We start from the raw sequence: 15,281 nt of genomic DNA, 5'->3' as shown, positions 1-15,281 counted from the left end.
CACGATGAGGAGGGCCAGGATATAGACCGGCTGTGCAGAGGAGCAAGACTGGAGGCATAGAGCGGAGGATTTCAGCAAAGCTGGCCGTACATTCACTTCAACAGTAACAGATTTGACTCAAAATCTGAGGCTTAAAATCTTTTTCCGAACAGGTTTCTTTGTCTTTTGCAGAAAATAAGAAGAGACCTTGTACTTTGTATGATACATAAGATGGTTAGCTAATCTCTGTTATTATCACTCACTTTCATACGTGCACAAAAAGCTATCATTGTGGTTACACTTTTAGATCAGGCTCTTCGAATTTTAGAGAATACCTTTTTTACATTACATTTAGCTGACGCTTTTATCCAAAGCGACTTACAATAAGTGCGTTCGACCCACAAAATAAAAATGTGAAGAAAACAGAATCATAAAGTACATCAGGCTTCATAGAGCAAAAACATCTCAAGTGCTACTCAACTGGCTTTAGATAAGCCAGTCCTTTATTAGTATACAAGTGCTTTGTTAATAGTTCTATCGCTCGAGGTGGAGTCGAAAGAGATGAGTTTTCAGTCTGCGCCGGAAGGTGTGTAGCTTCTGCTGTCCTGATGTCAATGGGAGCTCATTCCACCATCTTGGAGCCAGGATAGCAAACCCACGTGTTTCTGCTGATGGGAACTTGGGTCCCCTTCGCAGCGAGGGTGCAGCGAGCGTTTGGCTGATGCAGAGCGGAGTGCACGTGCTGGGGTGTACGATTAACCATGTCCTGGATGTAGGAAGGGCCAGATCCATTCGCAGCATGGCACGCAACCACCTTTTGCACACATTCACTTTTGTTAAGTAGCACTGCTCATGACTGCTCGACAAGCGTGTAATCATCCGATCTGCTTACCTCCCCAGGTCGTATCTTGATGTAGAAGTTGCTCCTCTTGTAGGAGATCTTCAGGATCTTTGGCCAGGCAAAGCGGTTGATCCGAAGCCTATCTCGGTAAATCAGCAGGCCGTTGGCACAGACGCCCAACATGATTTCAATCCCTTCAGAATCCTGCAGCAAAGAGGCAGACATTATCAAAAAACAAAACACTGTAATCGTCCTAGAAATGAAGTTAAAATGTGTAACAGCCAACCTTAGCGTGATGGAGGTCCACCCCGTACATCGACAGTTTTTTGCGTTCTCCAAGAAGTTAATTTCAGCCTCTGCTGGAGTCATCCCCCTGTAGGCAGAACAATGATACTCTGTAACAAACATCAACATGCCTTCTTATAATGAACTCATAATCTCACACCGCGGGGGCATAATTGTCTTGGTAATATGCTTGATATCTTCAATTCTGAATTCCTCCTAACCGTCCCCTGAAGCGTTGTGCTTGGAAGTATGCCAGAAAGCAATGCCAACTCAGAGTGCTGAGGACCCTGTAACTGAGAAAGTGTTTTCGCACTCGCAACACGTGCACGGTGTACATTTCAATGACAGATGGGGCGGCAATGTGACGGCATCCATCAGCCATATGCATCGCGGGGTGTTTCCACACAACAACAAACCCCGTTCCGATCATATTCCCACAGGTTTGAGGATGGATGAAAGCAATATTGTGTCAAGTACTTGTAGTTATGATGGAGCTCCATCACCCTCTCCTCCAGCTCGCGAGTCTGATTGGGAGCGAAGCGGAAATCGCTGACGTAGTCGGCGCCGTGGTCGTCCTGGTCGTAGTCGCCCAGCTCGGCTTGAACGCTGTAGGAGCCGAGGAGGGCGTGAGTGACGAAGGAGCACGGCAGCCGACCTGACAGCATGTCGTCCCTCAGCTGCAGACACAGGTAGTATCTGACGGATGAGACAGGGGAGCAGAGCAGGGTGTTGGCAGTCAAACCAGCCCAGAGCAAAGCGAGCTCCAACAAGAACACAGCGTACAGTTTGTAGCATTCCTGGCCTACTCCTCATAAAGGAGAGAGAGATGTGGGTTGCTTTCACACCGGGGCAAATTCACCATGTAAAGTGTAGCAGTACTTAAAGTAAACACTTGCATTTAGGGAAATATATCATCTTCAAAAGTGACATGTGCAAGGAATAATGTTCGCCTCCGATTAACTCTGAAGAGCACCATCACAGCCAGGAGTTACAACTGTTAGTATTTGAAGAGTGCGTGGGCGTGCGTGTGTGTGTGCGTGTGCGTGTGTGTGTGTGTGTGTTTGTGTGTGTGTGTGTGTGTGTGGTGTGTGTGTGTGTGTGTGGTGTGTGTGTGTGTGGTGTTGGGGAGAGACGTGTTGTACCTGGTGATATCCTCCGTGAGCTGGGAGGGATCTGGAGGGTAGAACTTGACAGAGAAGGCAAAGTGCCACGGAGAGTCTGAGGAATAAATACAATGACAGCTGAAAGATTAAAAGGGACAGCTTATCCGAAAAAATTTAAATAAAAATCCTCTTATTGAGTGTTGGGGATATCAGCTTTAGAGATGTCTATCTCACATTGAGTATCTTGTGGTGCTCAAATACCCCCAAATACATAAACTCAAGAGAGAGGTCTCTTTCCTGAAATCAATATTCAAGATAATCCACAGACTTTGTTGCGAGCGGTTTCATGTAAGAGTATTACTTTCTACTGAACTGCAACCCGTCGGACAGCATCACTGTAAAGAAGGAATCGTACATAATGAAACATATAAACTATCCGATGTAAGCTAGCCGTTAGCTTAGAGCAGGGGGGTCAAACTCAAATACACAGTAGGCCAACATTTAAAAATGGGTACTAGTCGAGGGCCGGACTGGTTTCAATGTTTACTGCAGAACTTATTGAAATGAACTTATTGCACATATTAAACCTGGAACTAACAAAGCTTAAATAATGCCTGTAAAAACAACATTAAACATTAAATAATCAGTTGCATTTCATTTCTTATGGCCTCGATCTGCAGCTTTTCCAAAGTACATTTCCCCACAGGCGAACAAAAGCTTCAAGGAAACTATTTCCCTCAAAGAGAAAACCAAACACGCCCTGTTGTCGTGAGAGAAAGTGCAGAAGGAAACATGTAAACTCAGGTTGCTGCTCTGAGATGCTAGCTCAGATACTTGGCCTCTCATCTCGGGTGAGAGGTCATCATGTTTGGGGTCCGGCTCTGAGCGGAGGAGACCCTCAGGATCGAGAGAAGGTTGCGTGCAATATACCGGCGGGCCAGAATCTAACAGGAATTAGAGATTATCCTGCGGGCCGAAATTAAATCCACCACGGCCTGATTTGGCCCCCTGGGCCTTGAGTTGACACATGTGGCTTAGAGCACTCTTTCTTCTGCCTTGTGTCATGAATGGTGAGAGTCATTGGTTTAAAAAGAAAATAGTTCCTACGTTAAAACTGCTTTCAACAAGGTGTGTGGATTATCTTGATTATCGAGTCACAATTTGGGAACATTACTATTGAGTCTTTTAAAATGTATGTTTGCCTTGCCACAAGCCATGTACCATCTGTATTGGTCTATTCATCCAACACGAATCACACAAAAACAATCTTGATTAATAGCACTACATTTAAGAGTAAGCTTTTTGAATGTTGGGTAAAACTCTCCATTTGACTATCTAAGGAAATTGCACATCATTTTAATTAGAAGTCAATGATGGATTGAATCCAATAGTTCAACACAACATTCAAAACTTCACCATACTTAACTTAATTGAACTTTAAAAACATTTATCATCTCAGTTCCTTTTAAAAATACTCACTGTGCATCTGCTTCTTGATCTCCTTCGAGGGGTCCAACCAGTTCTGGGAGACAGAAGGCAGATTTCACACAAGGCACAACGGGACTAAAGCACCCCCCCAGTGTCACAATGTCCTCTAATTGCCGTCAGTGTTCCTAATGAAAGCCATACGGTTAATAGAGTAACTGAGCCCCCCCCCCCCCCTGCTGAGCATACTTAACTCCAGCATCTGTTTCTTCATCGTGTTTCTCCTTCACTTGCAGCCCGTTACTAATCGGATCAAATGATATCCGATTGTGCAGTGAACCGCTTTGGGCTGTAGGGGCACCATTTCTAAATAGTGTTTCTCGAGTCGTCCTCCCGTGGACCGACTCGGTTGTTAATCACGCCGTTTAGAGGCAAAGAAACACACCGGTGGTAATAAAAGTCGGGAATGAAATATCTCCCTCAGGTACTTTACCAACCGCTGAAATGGTTTTCAACTGTTTGGATAAATCTCCTTTATGATTTATTTGTTTGTTGTTTTTTCTCCTTTCAATAGAATATTCTTACAAATGTAATGTCCCAATGAGTCTGTTCTTTATCTCAGTGAATCAAGAGTTTTACATTGAATTGAAACTTCGATTCTTATGGTGCTTGAAGGGATCTAGTATTGCATATTCATCCATTATGTCACTATTGCTTCTCTCTGAGACCTCAAATCTAAAGAAAACCAGGTGGGGGTTTCATCAAAGGAGGTTTTTACTCAAAATGTGCGTTTTTGTAAAAATCTTGAATGATATTAATTATGTCTTAAAAAAACATGAAAAGGGAAATTAAAAAGGATATACATTTTAAAAGCAGATACATGATTTGGACATTAAAACCCCCATAATGCACTACTGTAAAATACATGTTTTGATTGAGATGAATGTCCTAAATGTGCCTGGTTAGAACCAGTGAATCCAAACAAGTTGGTTTCCTTGGACTTTTCTCCATCCATTGACGATAGAAATCCCTACATTAAAGTGTACTCAAACATGTTTCATTTCTATATCCTGCCAGAACATTTAAACAAATCTATGTGGTAAATATATGCCTTGTTTTTCTACTGCTAAAAACAACAAATATACTTCATAAAGCACAAATAATAACCCTTATTGCAGATGCTAAATTACACAACGACATTATAATGTTCGACTCCGATCCTTTATCCTGTGATGCTGACAGGTGATCTCTGCTAACCTGAAAACCTTACAGCACTTAAAAATCAGCGGCATGATTGCTTAAAATAGCAAAGTGATATCCTATGGCAAGTTGGTCAATCTGCAACTGTGCCATTATGTACACACACCGGCACAAACACTCATTCTCCTCCGGTGTTTAATCAGGCCGCTAAAGACTTTAATGAGCCGCGGGCATTTATCGCCCCCCTGAATCTATCTCGTCTCAAGCAGAGGCCAGAGAGCACTCAATTAGCAGGACGCTCTCCGCTGCTTTGCCTTTCTCAGCAGGAAATCAGGGGCGAACTTTTAATCACCGGACTCTTCAAGGCTTCGCTTACGCTTTTCGCAACCTCAGTTCGTGAAGCATTCACACGGAATAAATGTTCCACCGATTAAATCCTCGTTCCGCCAACCGAGGGCATCGGAAATGACATTTCAATTCTCAGGCTTGTTTGATCAATCAATCAGAGATGACCCCACACAGCCGGCTCAATCTGCCCTCCGGTAAGCCTTTCTTTGAGAGCCTATCATATCGTGCTAAGCCGCAGCCTTACCCTCAAAAAGAGCGAAAATATTTGAACTTCAAGCCTGTTTACCTCTTTAAAACACCCCAGTTAACCTGTCTGTGTGGGCCGATGCTCCTTCCAAAGCCTCCTCCGTCACATCAAGTCACAACAGGTGAGCTGGCAAAGCGGATAATGTTGACAGAGGATATGCTCCAGATGTTTAAAAGGGACTTAGTCTTGTCATTTTCTCCTATCTTCAAAGGCAGCAGGTTCCTCGGTAGCCTTTTCGTGCAACCACAAACCTTCCCTAAGGGAGACTTGTGTCAATCAAAACTCATACATCTGAGTGCCGACGGCTAGGACCCACCAGTACAGAGTCATGTAGTCAATTATAAGATAATACGCCTGGTCTGTGCACCCAGACAAGTCACGGGGAAAAAACACACTCGTACCTTTTTCTGGAAATGTCAAAATGGTCGTGAGCTGATTGGATTTTAATGAACGTACGCATCAGAAGCAGAGATAATTAAACCTCAGAGGACAGAACCAAATCATTAAAGTGAGTCTGACAAGTTAGGGTCTTTTGGTAAATCACACCTACGCTTTTGCTTAGAGCGAGTTAGTCTGGCTGACCTTAAAGTTAAGACTGTAACTTTTGAAAGAACCAAAATCATTGATAAGCGGTATAACTACATCTTGCTGAATTCCATAGACATCATGAGGTTTGCTGCCATGTCCCTACTCTGTCTGCTATCGTCGACCATTCTTTGCTTTTGTTGTTCCATTACATAGGTTTGCATTAAAACGTGCCTATAGCCATGGCTTAGGGTAAGCCAGTGGTTCTCAAACCTTTTCTGTCAGGCCCCCCCTTTGGAGAAAAAAAAAAGTCGGGCCCCCCCCCCACACAAATAGTCAGGCTCAGTGGCGGCGCAAGAGATTTCTTTTGGGGGTACTGTGGTAGCTTGACGTTTCATAGAGGGTGCTCAAACATTTAGGGTTTCCCATTAATGTACCGGGCGCTACAGAGGAACTTTCCTACTGCAACACTCCCCACTCATACACACAGTGTGACAGTTACAATGAAGGCTCGATAATCAGCTCACGGAATATAGGTGTAAACAGGGGTAAAGTACTATTTTTATAGGTGGTGTGTGGACCTCACATAGGGGGGTCCGGGGTAAGCTCCCCCGGGAAGATTTATTTTTAAATATTGAAGTTAAAAGCATCAATCTGGTGCACTTTGAGAGCAAAATGAAGAGATCTATGGATACATCTCTCAACACCCATTTGAAACAGACCTGGAAACAGATTTACTTTTTCTTTATAGATATTTTACAAATCACCCTTTTAAACTTTATTCTTGTTTGACTGTCATATAGTATTTCATACCTGTTTTTCATTTATTCTCTTATTTTTTTATAACTATAATGATCATATAAACGTGTGCCTCGGAAATAATTGTTTACATTAATGGTGACCAAAACGTTTGAGACCCACTGAGATAACAATGAGAGAGTTCTTTAGCTCACTGAGTCTCTCAGTCTGACAGGAGAGGATTCTCCTCCACTTTGTTGTTGAAAAAACTCCTTATATCCGTTAGCGTAGCTCGCTAGCACCAGAAGCTAACATCAACGATCTCCGGTACGCTCTCTCTCGCGCGCGCACGCACGCACACAAAATGGCTCGTTCCACACACACAGAGCCGAGCTTTAATGAAACACAGAGACCCAGACGTAATAGTACTGCATCATATTATTTTCGAATCAATAATTTTTCAAAATATGATTTTTTTTTATTTTTTTTTATAACCATTTTTCCTCCTGGTCTCTCGCGCCCCCCCTGTCATGCATCTGCGCGCCCCTCACTTTGAGAACCACTGGGGTAAGCTAATGAGTGGCCAGTTAACATTCTGACCAAACTATTCTTCAGATGTTCCTGATAAACACGGCACCTGGCTTCAGTCAATGGAGGTTTGACTCAGATTATGTCAGAGCAGCCCTTCCTTTCTGAAATATGTGTAACAACTGAATCTCTCCCACAGTTCACGTCTTGCAAAGAGAATGAGTCATGTTTCCGTCTTTTTCCCCAACTGTTCTCCAAATGCCCTTTTGTCAAGCCCAATCTGTGTTGGAAATGTGCGCCCCTGAGAGAGCCTGACCAACAAGTGAGAGGAATACAGATTGTCCCGTGAGCGTGTGTTAAAGAATGCCCCATGAGGGTTGTGAGGTACACAAGTCACGGACCTTCTGGGTGTCGGTGTCAGCAAGGTCAGACCATAGTAGTCCTTCTCCAATAAGTTGAGATGGCTCACACACCATGTCCGTCAGGCTCTGTCCTTTGGAGTGTTTCCTGCAAAGACAAACAGAGAGTTACAAAAGGTCAAGAAGAAAAAGAAAGCAGGGGAAATACTGTCTTTCGCTGGAGTAACTCGTATTGGGCAACATTTGAGTCATCGATGTCAGACCCCAGTAGACAGCTGCGCTTTAAGATTGCGTTCCTGTTTCTCCTTTCTGAAAGCAATAAAGCAGCATAGCCATTTAGCGCTGTGTCACAGTCAGAGTGCCTCACACACTTGACAGTAGAAATGGTGGATCGGTCGTTGTACTGAAGGCAGAGATTTACTCTGCTATCGACAATAGTTCAAGATGAGCATTTCAGGAATGTTTCAATTCACCGTCAGGATACAAGTTCATGTATTCAAGGTGGAGTTTCTTTGTGTGTTTATTTCTTTGTCCGGGATGCACACACGGTGCTGAAGATAAATGTCAACAAATATCCATAAACCATTCAATAGTCAACAAGATAATTCAGTTTGGACTCAATTGGCGCACCCGATATTTCGAAGTATGCAAGCAGTGACTGTCACATTGGTAAAGCTCATAGAGGTATGCATCACATGTAGTTATAGAATGAAACACTACGGACATTTGTCTTCATAGTAGCCCATAAGCACACATCCCTACCACCACAGTCTATGCCCTCCACACATGAAGGTCATAGGTACAAAAACCTAGTTAGCTGGTATACTGATACCGACTAAATCAAATAACCCTTATCTGATTTAAAGTAATTGAATTCCCTAGTATTGCTTTGTAATTTAATTAATGAAAAGCCATTAACTGCTTGGTGAGCTGGTTCCATGCAACACAATGCTCATACTTAAACAGGTTGTGGCTCTCATTGTTTGGGTCACATGACACGTTGAATCAATATTGTCAATCTATGCACCGGCTCCAGATGCCGCTGTTACATATAGAACAAGGAATATAAGTATGGTAATGTAAAGGCTGTTAAGGCTTACAAATAATGATACCCCCACACATACACCACCCCCACACACACCACCCCCCCACACACCCCCCCCCCATACACACACCCACACCCCCCCCCCACACACACACACCCACACCGGTGCTTCTTCCCCTGGAGCTTACTGTGTGAGGTAGAGCAACCGGTTGCCAGGGAAACAGATGCAGAATTATCCCTCTACTGTCTTTTTTACTAATATCTGATGCTAGGAATTTAAAAAAGGTGTTCAACCATTGCCTAAATATGGGTGAAAGGTTGGTGGAGCATTCTGTAAACGTGCATATCATCTCTCATCATGTCAGTCAGTAAGTCCCACACGGCGAGAGTGTCAACGTAAGGCAAGCGTACGTTATAAGACATGAGAGACAGCCAGCAACATTTAATTAACAAATCAGCATGTGGAGTTGTAATAATCCATGACATGATGAAGTCTATCTCTGGAACAATTGCATATTCAATTGTACATTAATGATTCCAGCGCTGCCAGCTGAATAGACATCCAAAATAATCTACGTAGAAAGACGACATGAAACACAACATTTCGCTCAAAATAGCCCCGTCTTGCTCAGCCAGGCTTTACCATGCAGGCGGATCACACTCCCGTGAGCAGAGGGGGAAGTCAGGGGTGAGTGAAAATGAGTTTGGGCGCGGTGCCTCCTCTCCTGCCCGAGGACCACAGAGAGGCTCACCCATGCGTCCACAACAAGTGACTTAATTACCCTGTGCATGTGGCACCTCCTACAGGGAGAGCGGGCCTGCCTTCACTCAACACTGTTATTAGCAACTCATGGTGGTGCAAGGGAGGTTTTGAATGTGACAGCCATGAAGCTACAAACCAACAATTAAAAACAGGAAGTAGCAGCAAGCCTGCCAAGACCTGGATGTGTTAGGCTAAGAATTAAAAGAACAAGAGACTAAACAAGAGACTACTTTGTGCATCGTTTGTGTGTGACGGGGCATATTCAAATATTTAGGAGCTTCAAAGACAAAAGCTTCATAATGCTATCTATTGTTGTTCCGAAAAGGCCCCAGGGTTTTGGCAGAATGCTTTCACAATGCTGAGAGAGTTTTGGTGCATGCATCGCATTCCTGATATTCCTTACCTCACACACTCACACATACAGTAATACCGCCCTTCCCCCAACACACACAAAGTTTCATTGAGTTGTGCATAAGTATCCTAAGGGCTGGCTGATAATAGCGTTGCTTTTCTATTTTCTGCTTGGCTGCACCAGGATTGCAAACATGTCATAACGATAGATCTCCTAGCAGCCTGTTAGCAGCCCGTGCTGACGGCTTGTATTGGAAAAAAGGGACATCCCGTGACCCTTAACGTCTAATGAAGATTTTAGCACCACTACTTAATCAATGTTGGTACCGATACAATGTATTGCTGTACCTTAGACGGGGTAATGGGAAAAGAAAATGTAATTAACAAAATACAAAGAAACTGATCAATGCTTTGGAATCTAAATGTAGGCTCACGTGAATCTGGTGCATAGCAACTAACAAAAGTCAACATACATAAATGAAAACAATAGAAAATAGAAAATAAATATCGGTGTGTTTTCAAAGTGGAGCTGTGCAGAAATGTGCTGAATATTGAACGGTTAGGAAGATTGTATGATACAGTTAAACGCTCCAGAAGAGAAAAAAGGGTGGAACTTGTAGTCTAAGTGTTTTTATAATAATAATAATAATAATAATAATAGCTTTGATTTATATAGCGCCTTTCAAGGGACCCAAGGTCGCTTTACAAGTTATGGTTTAGATTGTTTTACGTTGTTGTGCTCCCTATCTCGGTTTCTTATCCTATATCTAATAGAACTGCTCGGGTCTTGATAGATTGAGTGGGGAAGTTCATGAGATCTTTCTAGAAGGTTATCAAGAATAACTTTCATCCAATGACCTTTCCCCTCTCTGTCTGTGTCTGTGTCTTCCCTTGTTCCGATTAACCCAGCCAAATCTTTTTTCTTGGTTTGTATCTATATCTACGCCGGGCTCCGGAGTCGAGGCTGATCCTCTTGCTGTAGTCCCGTGTCCTGGATCCTCTATCCTGAGTTCTGGATTAAGTCGTGGACTTCGGGTCGTGGCTGAACCTGTCTCTCTGGTCCTGCCTTGGGTCTCGTCACGCTGCTTCCCTGATGGCTTCCACAGGATTGTAGCTGACATCCTCGTGGATTCATCTTCTTATCACAGACACATGCATTTCCTAACATTCGGTCTACATGCTGTAAAATGTATTATCTTTTAAATGTACACACGGCATCTATTGCACGTCTGTCCGTCCTGGGAGAGGGATCCCTCCTCTGTTGCTCTCCCTGAGGTTTCTCCCATGTTCCCTTTAAACTGTGGGTTTTCTCTGGAAGTTTTTCCTTGTACGATGTGAGGGTCTAAGGACAGAGGGTCTAAGGACAGAGGGTCTAAGGACAGAGGGTGTCGTTTTTCTCATACTGATATTCTGAACAATCTGTGCGGTTGTATTTGCTGTAAAGTGTCTCTACTGTAGGCTATTTTATTATATGTACAGCACTTTGGCTCGACCAAAAATCGTTTATAAATGTGCTATATAAATACAACTTGATTTGATTTGTGTAAACAAGCATACACACATCTGAGCAAGCATTCAGAATTAACTTACAGTAATGACAAAACCCTCAGAAAGTCACACAGTCTGGAGTCAGTTTTGATTACCTTTAACTGACTGCAACCTAAACGACAGCACAGGTCAAAAACTACAACTAACACGCTTAAGCATCTGAGCAAGCAGTCAATGCTAACTTACTGTAATAACAAAACTCTGAAATCAGAAAGTGAATGCAAGACTCAAGAAACTCAAATAGTTCCGATTACCTTTTACTTACATCCTCTTGAGGTCAACTATATGACGGCACAGGTAGCAAGTTGCATTGGGAAACCCTTTAGGTGGGCATACAAAGCGACCCACTGCATCTTTGTCCAATTATTATAACCTTTCATAACCAAGTATTTTGGGTGAGAGAAATTAAAATGGTCATATAAATAGCATTGGTACGGTTCACTTGCAAGTGTTTTAATGTACTGTCTGACACTGTTTCTTACGGATAGGGGTGCCAGAATAAAATACGTCATCTTCAAAGGCAAGGTCCTGTTTTGTCATTTGATAACTTCAATACTTACACTTTTTGATACTTGAGGAAATGTTTCCAGTTAGACAGAGAACGTTTTGAGGTTATACCCAATTCTTATTCCCAGGCCTTAACCATAAACATATACAATACGTCTCCAGTCCTCAAGACAGTTTTTCTGAAGAGATGAAGAGGTACTAGGCTGTGACTCACGCCGGAAGCCACCAACTGGCATTATCTCTTAAATCTGGTCGACAGAAGTAGCGGTGCTAGACAGCACGCCTTGGATTTGGGGTGACTGGAAGATTCTCAGTGAGTGGGAATGAAAGTTAAGCCCGAACAAGAAGCTTACAAATAATGCTGCATAGTCATCTCCAAAGTTAAGCAAATGGATATGAATTCCTGCCATCACAATCCTGCAAAGTACATTTCAAAAGGAGAGAAAGACCTATTCTATCAGAAGTGTGCCGCTGTGAGACGGAAAATCTCCGGCTTCTTTCGGTGCATTTATCTTAAGGCTATGCACTTACATCTTTCTCTTCTCTCCTTTCTTATGCCTTCAGTTCCCTTTGCAAGCGAGCGGTAAATGTCCTTATCCCTTTGTTTGAGTAATGCCAACAGACATCTGGTTTAGAAGGAAAAGGTTCATGTTCAACTATTTTTGTACGACTGTGTGCATTTCTGAAAATGTGTAACATTGCTTTGGCTCGGCCCCCTGGTTATCTCTCAGCATGGCACCCTTTCATTGTATTCTCTTTGTGTGTTTTATCCACTCAGAGCAGCACTATAAAACACAACTGCCGACAAAGGCCAACACTGCAAAGGAGAAGAAGCATATTTCTAGTGGTGCACGATAATTATCGGCCCGATATTAGGAATTATGACGTCATCCCGATAAACCCGATAAAAGTATTAATAATATTTTTGGGTAAAAGAAAGAAAGAAAGAGATCCTGCGGTGTGGGTGGATTGGGATGAGGGGCGCTTGTTTTTCACTCGGCTCCTCCCGTTTTGCCAGTACTGTGGTGTTAGTGGTTTAGGAAGAGGGGAGTTCTTCACAAATCCAGCGCTCCCTAACTCATGCCTGGCTGAGACGTAAACGGTGTGCGGCCGTGAAGCCAGGACAGGAAACAAACATGTCGTCGGTAGTATGGGACTATTTCAAAGTTTCAGAGGTAGATAGTTCGCTTGCTATCTGTATTAACGAATGCAGAAGTTCCACGAGGAGGGAAGAAGGCAACGAGCTATAATACTTCCAACCTGATGAGTCACCTGAAACATCGCCATGGCTACGATGGTGTGTTAAAAGCGTACGAAGACGCCTGCGCTGCTAAACTAGCGGCGAATCCAAAGCCAGCTGCAAAGGCACCGGGGCTTTTACCTATCCACGAGGCTTTTGAAAAAGGCAAGAAGTTTGCCAGAGACGACCCCAGGGTTCGCTTTGTTCATAGTAGTAATGCTCATGTCCTTTGCTCACTACTAGGCTTTTTTGTACCACCAGGTGTGCAAAAACTACAGGGACATTCAATATATATATATATATTATATTCAGGGTTGGGTTGTAACGGAATACATGTAACGGCGTTACGTAATCAGAATACAAAAATCAAGTAACTGTATTCAGCTCGCGTTACATTTGAAAAACGAGTAATCTGATTACAGTTACTTTCGTAAACCTGAAGTGAATACATTTTGGATTACTTATTGGAATTATTGGTGGAAAGATTTCCTCTCAACATTTAATATTCAAGTAACTTTACAGCCGAATCATCACAGCCCACAAAACCACCGCAGATGGACCAAAAAAGCGTTTGAAAAAAAATCGCGGGTCCGCTCGCTCAGTGAAACAATAACAACGAAACATGGAGGAACAAAAGTCTGCGTTTAAATCGGGTGTTTGTATATATAGGTGTATGTGGTTAAAACACATCAGCCTGCGGTCGCTCTTTAGTCTTTAGCCTTACTGATGATTATTTCTGAAGGTATACACAGTGAAGGCGGTGCGCGAAAGGCGGTGCGCGAAAGGCGGTGCGCGGCTCGCTCGTCTTCAGAGGCGGAGTTAACCCTCCCGCTGCCTCCTGGCGCTGCAGAGAGGTCATGAAGTGAAGCAGGTTTTCCTTCTAAAAAACAGCTGTGAACAGCAGATACTGTGAGAGTCACGGACATGAATTCATAGATCAAGGCAGATGGTGCACACTCTCCTGTTTAGCCAATCCGGTGCTTAAACTATAGCTCTACACCCCTGGCCGAAATGTCCTTAAAATGAAGTCCGAGTTCAACATTTTAATTAATGTCCTGCCAACACTGACAGGACAGAAGGCGACACGCCCGTTCTAAGCCGTGACCTTCACTCCTCACATCCCAAGCTGCATCCCCAACAAGTGTATTATGTTGTTACATCGTTTCAGATGCTCTTGATAAGCCATTAAAACAGTAAAAACACGTTCAGTTTCCTTTTGCTTTTTGTGTCTCCTGTTCACCAAAATATACCATCTGTGATGGAAAAAGAAAGTAATCCAAAAGTAATCTAAAAGTAATCTGATTACGTTACTTTTTGAAGACACGTAACTGTAACTGTATTCGGATTACTTTCAGAGCCATGTATTCAGTAATCAGTAACTGATTACATTTACAAAGTAACCCTCCCAACCCTGATTATATTAGTATCGGTTATCGGAATCGGTATCGGTCTTGAGAAGCAGGAAGTTATCGGTATCGGTTTCAAAAAACCAATATCGTGCATCCCTACATATTTCTCTTTCTTTGTTCAAAGCTTGTTAAGACTAATAGTAACAAAACGTGTTCTCCACTGTCCATACCTCAATTTCGCCTTCGAACTCCGATGTGTCCAGCAGGGTGATTTTGAAGGCGGCGGTTTTGAGTCGTTTGGAGCCTTTCTGGGGAGATTTGAGGTTCTTGTTTGGCGACGTTTTCTCCGACATGTCGTCTGTTTCTCTGTTTTCATCCAGATACTGGGAGTTCTGGTCCTAAACATAAACGTATAAAATGGATAGTCGAATGACACAGTTATTAATTGTATCTGGCTGATACATGAGTTGTAACTGGAAGGTGTATCTTTATCAGTATAAGATGTAGTTATATCATTGTACTGGCCTATGAGAAAGTCATGGCTTTTTGTGCCAGCGTGCTTATTCAGCATATTGTAGACCTAATGGAAACTACATTGATAGGCAACCACTGAATAATGGGACAAAACAGATGAAATACTTGTCATATTATCTTTGAATAGGGACTTAAAGACTGCTTCAAACCAGAACAAAATGTTGGCAATATCAAGAAATTCTAGTAAGTAATGTAATTTATTTCATTCTGACCTGTTTGGCCATCTTGCTGTCTGAGGCGGATTCCTGCATGCTCGCTGCTGCCCCCTGCTGTCTGGGAGGACTCCTGTCTCGATCACTTCGCCTCCGACTCTTGCCTCTTGCCTCGTCTCTTCAGAGAAGTAACACCAACCTGAGAAAGACAAGA

At 43.0% G+C, this 15,281-nt stretch overlaps 1 protein-coding gene across 10 annotated transcripts in view; it reads right to left on the bottom strand.

Annotated features, from left to right (window-relative positions):
* The window catches only part of LOC117446529 (band 4.1-like protein 3), a 124,786-nt gene that overhangs the window by 47,744 nt on the left and 61,761 nt on the right, over positions 1 to 15,281 (bottom strand). For all 10 annotated transcript variants that reach the window (XR_004552151.2, XR_004552152.2, XR_011643200.1 and 7 more), the window contains exons 2-3: positions 15,128 to 15,266; positions 14,612 to 14,779 (exon numbers count right to left, since the gene is read on the bottom strand). Coding sequence is in view for 1 of the 10 variants with exons in the window: in XM_034082750.2 (XP_033938641.1) it covers positions 14,612 to 14,779; positions 15,128 to 15,166 (207 nt within the window). In the remaining 9 variants the exon portion in view is untranslated. The remainder of the gene's footprint in view (positions 1 to 14,611; positions 14,780 to 15,127; positions 15,267 to 15,281) is intronic.

This window comes from Pseudochaenichthys georgianus, chromosome 5 (assembly GCF_902827115.2).
Source record: "Pseudochaenichthys georgianus chromosome 5, fPseGeo1.2, whole genome shotgun sequence".
NCBI classification, from domain to species: domain Eukaryota; kingdom Metazoa; phylum Chordata; class Actinopteri; order Perciformes; family Channichthyidae; genus Pseudochaenichthys; species Pseudochaenichthys georgianus.
The sequence above is the reverse complement of the archived record's forward strand: the minus strand, read 5'-3'. Positions and strand labels throughout refer to the sequence as shown.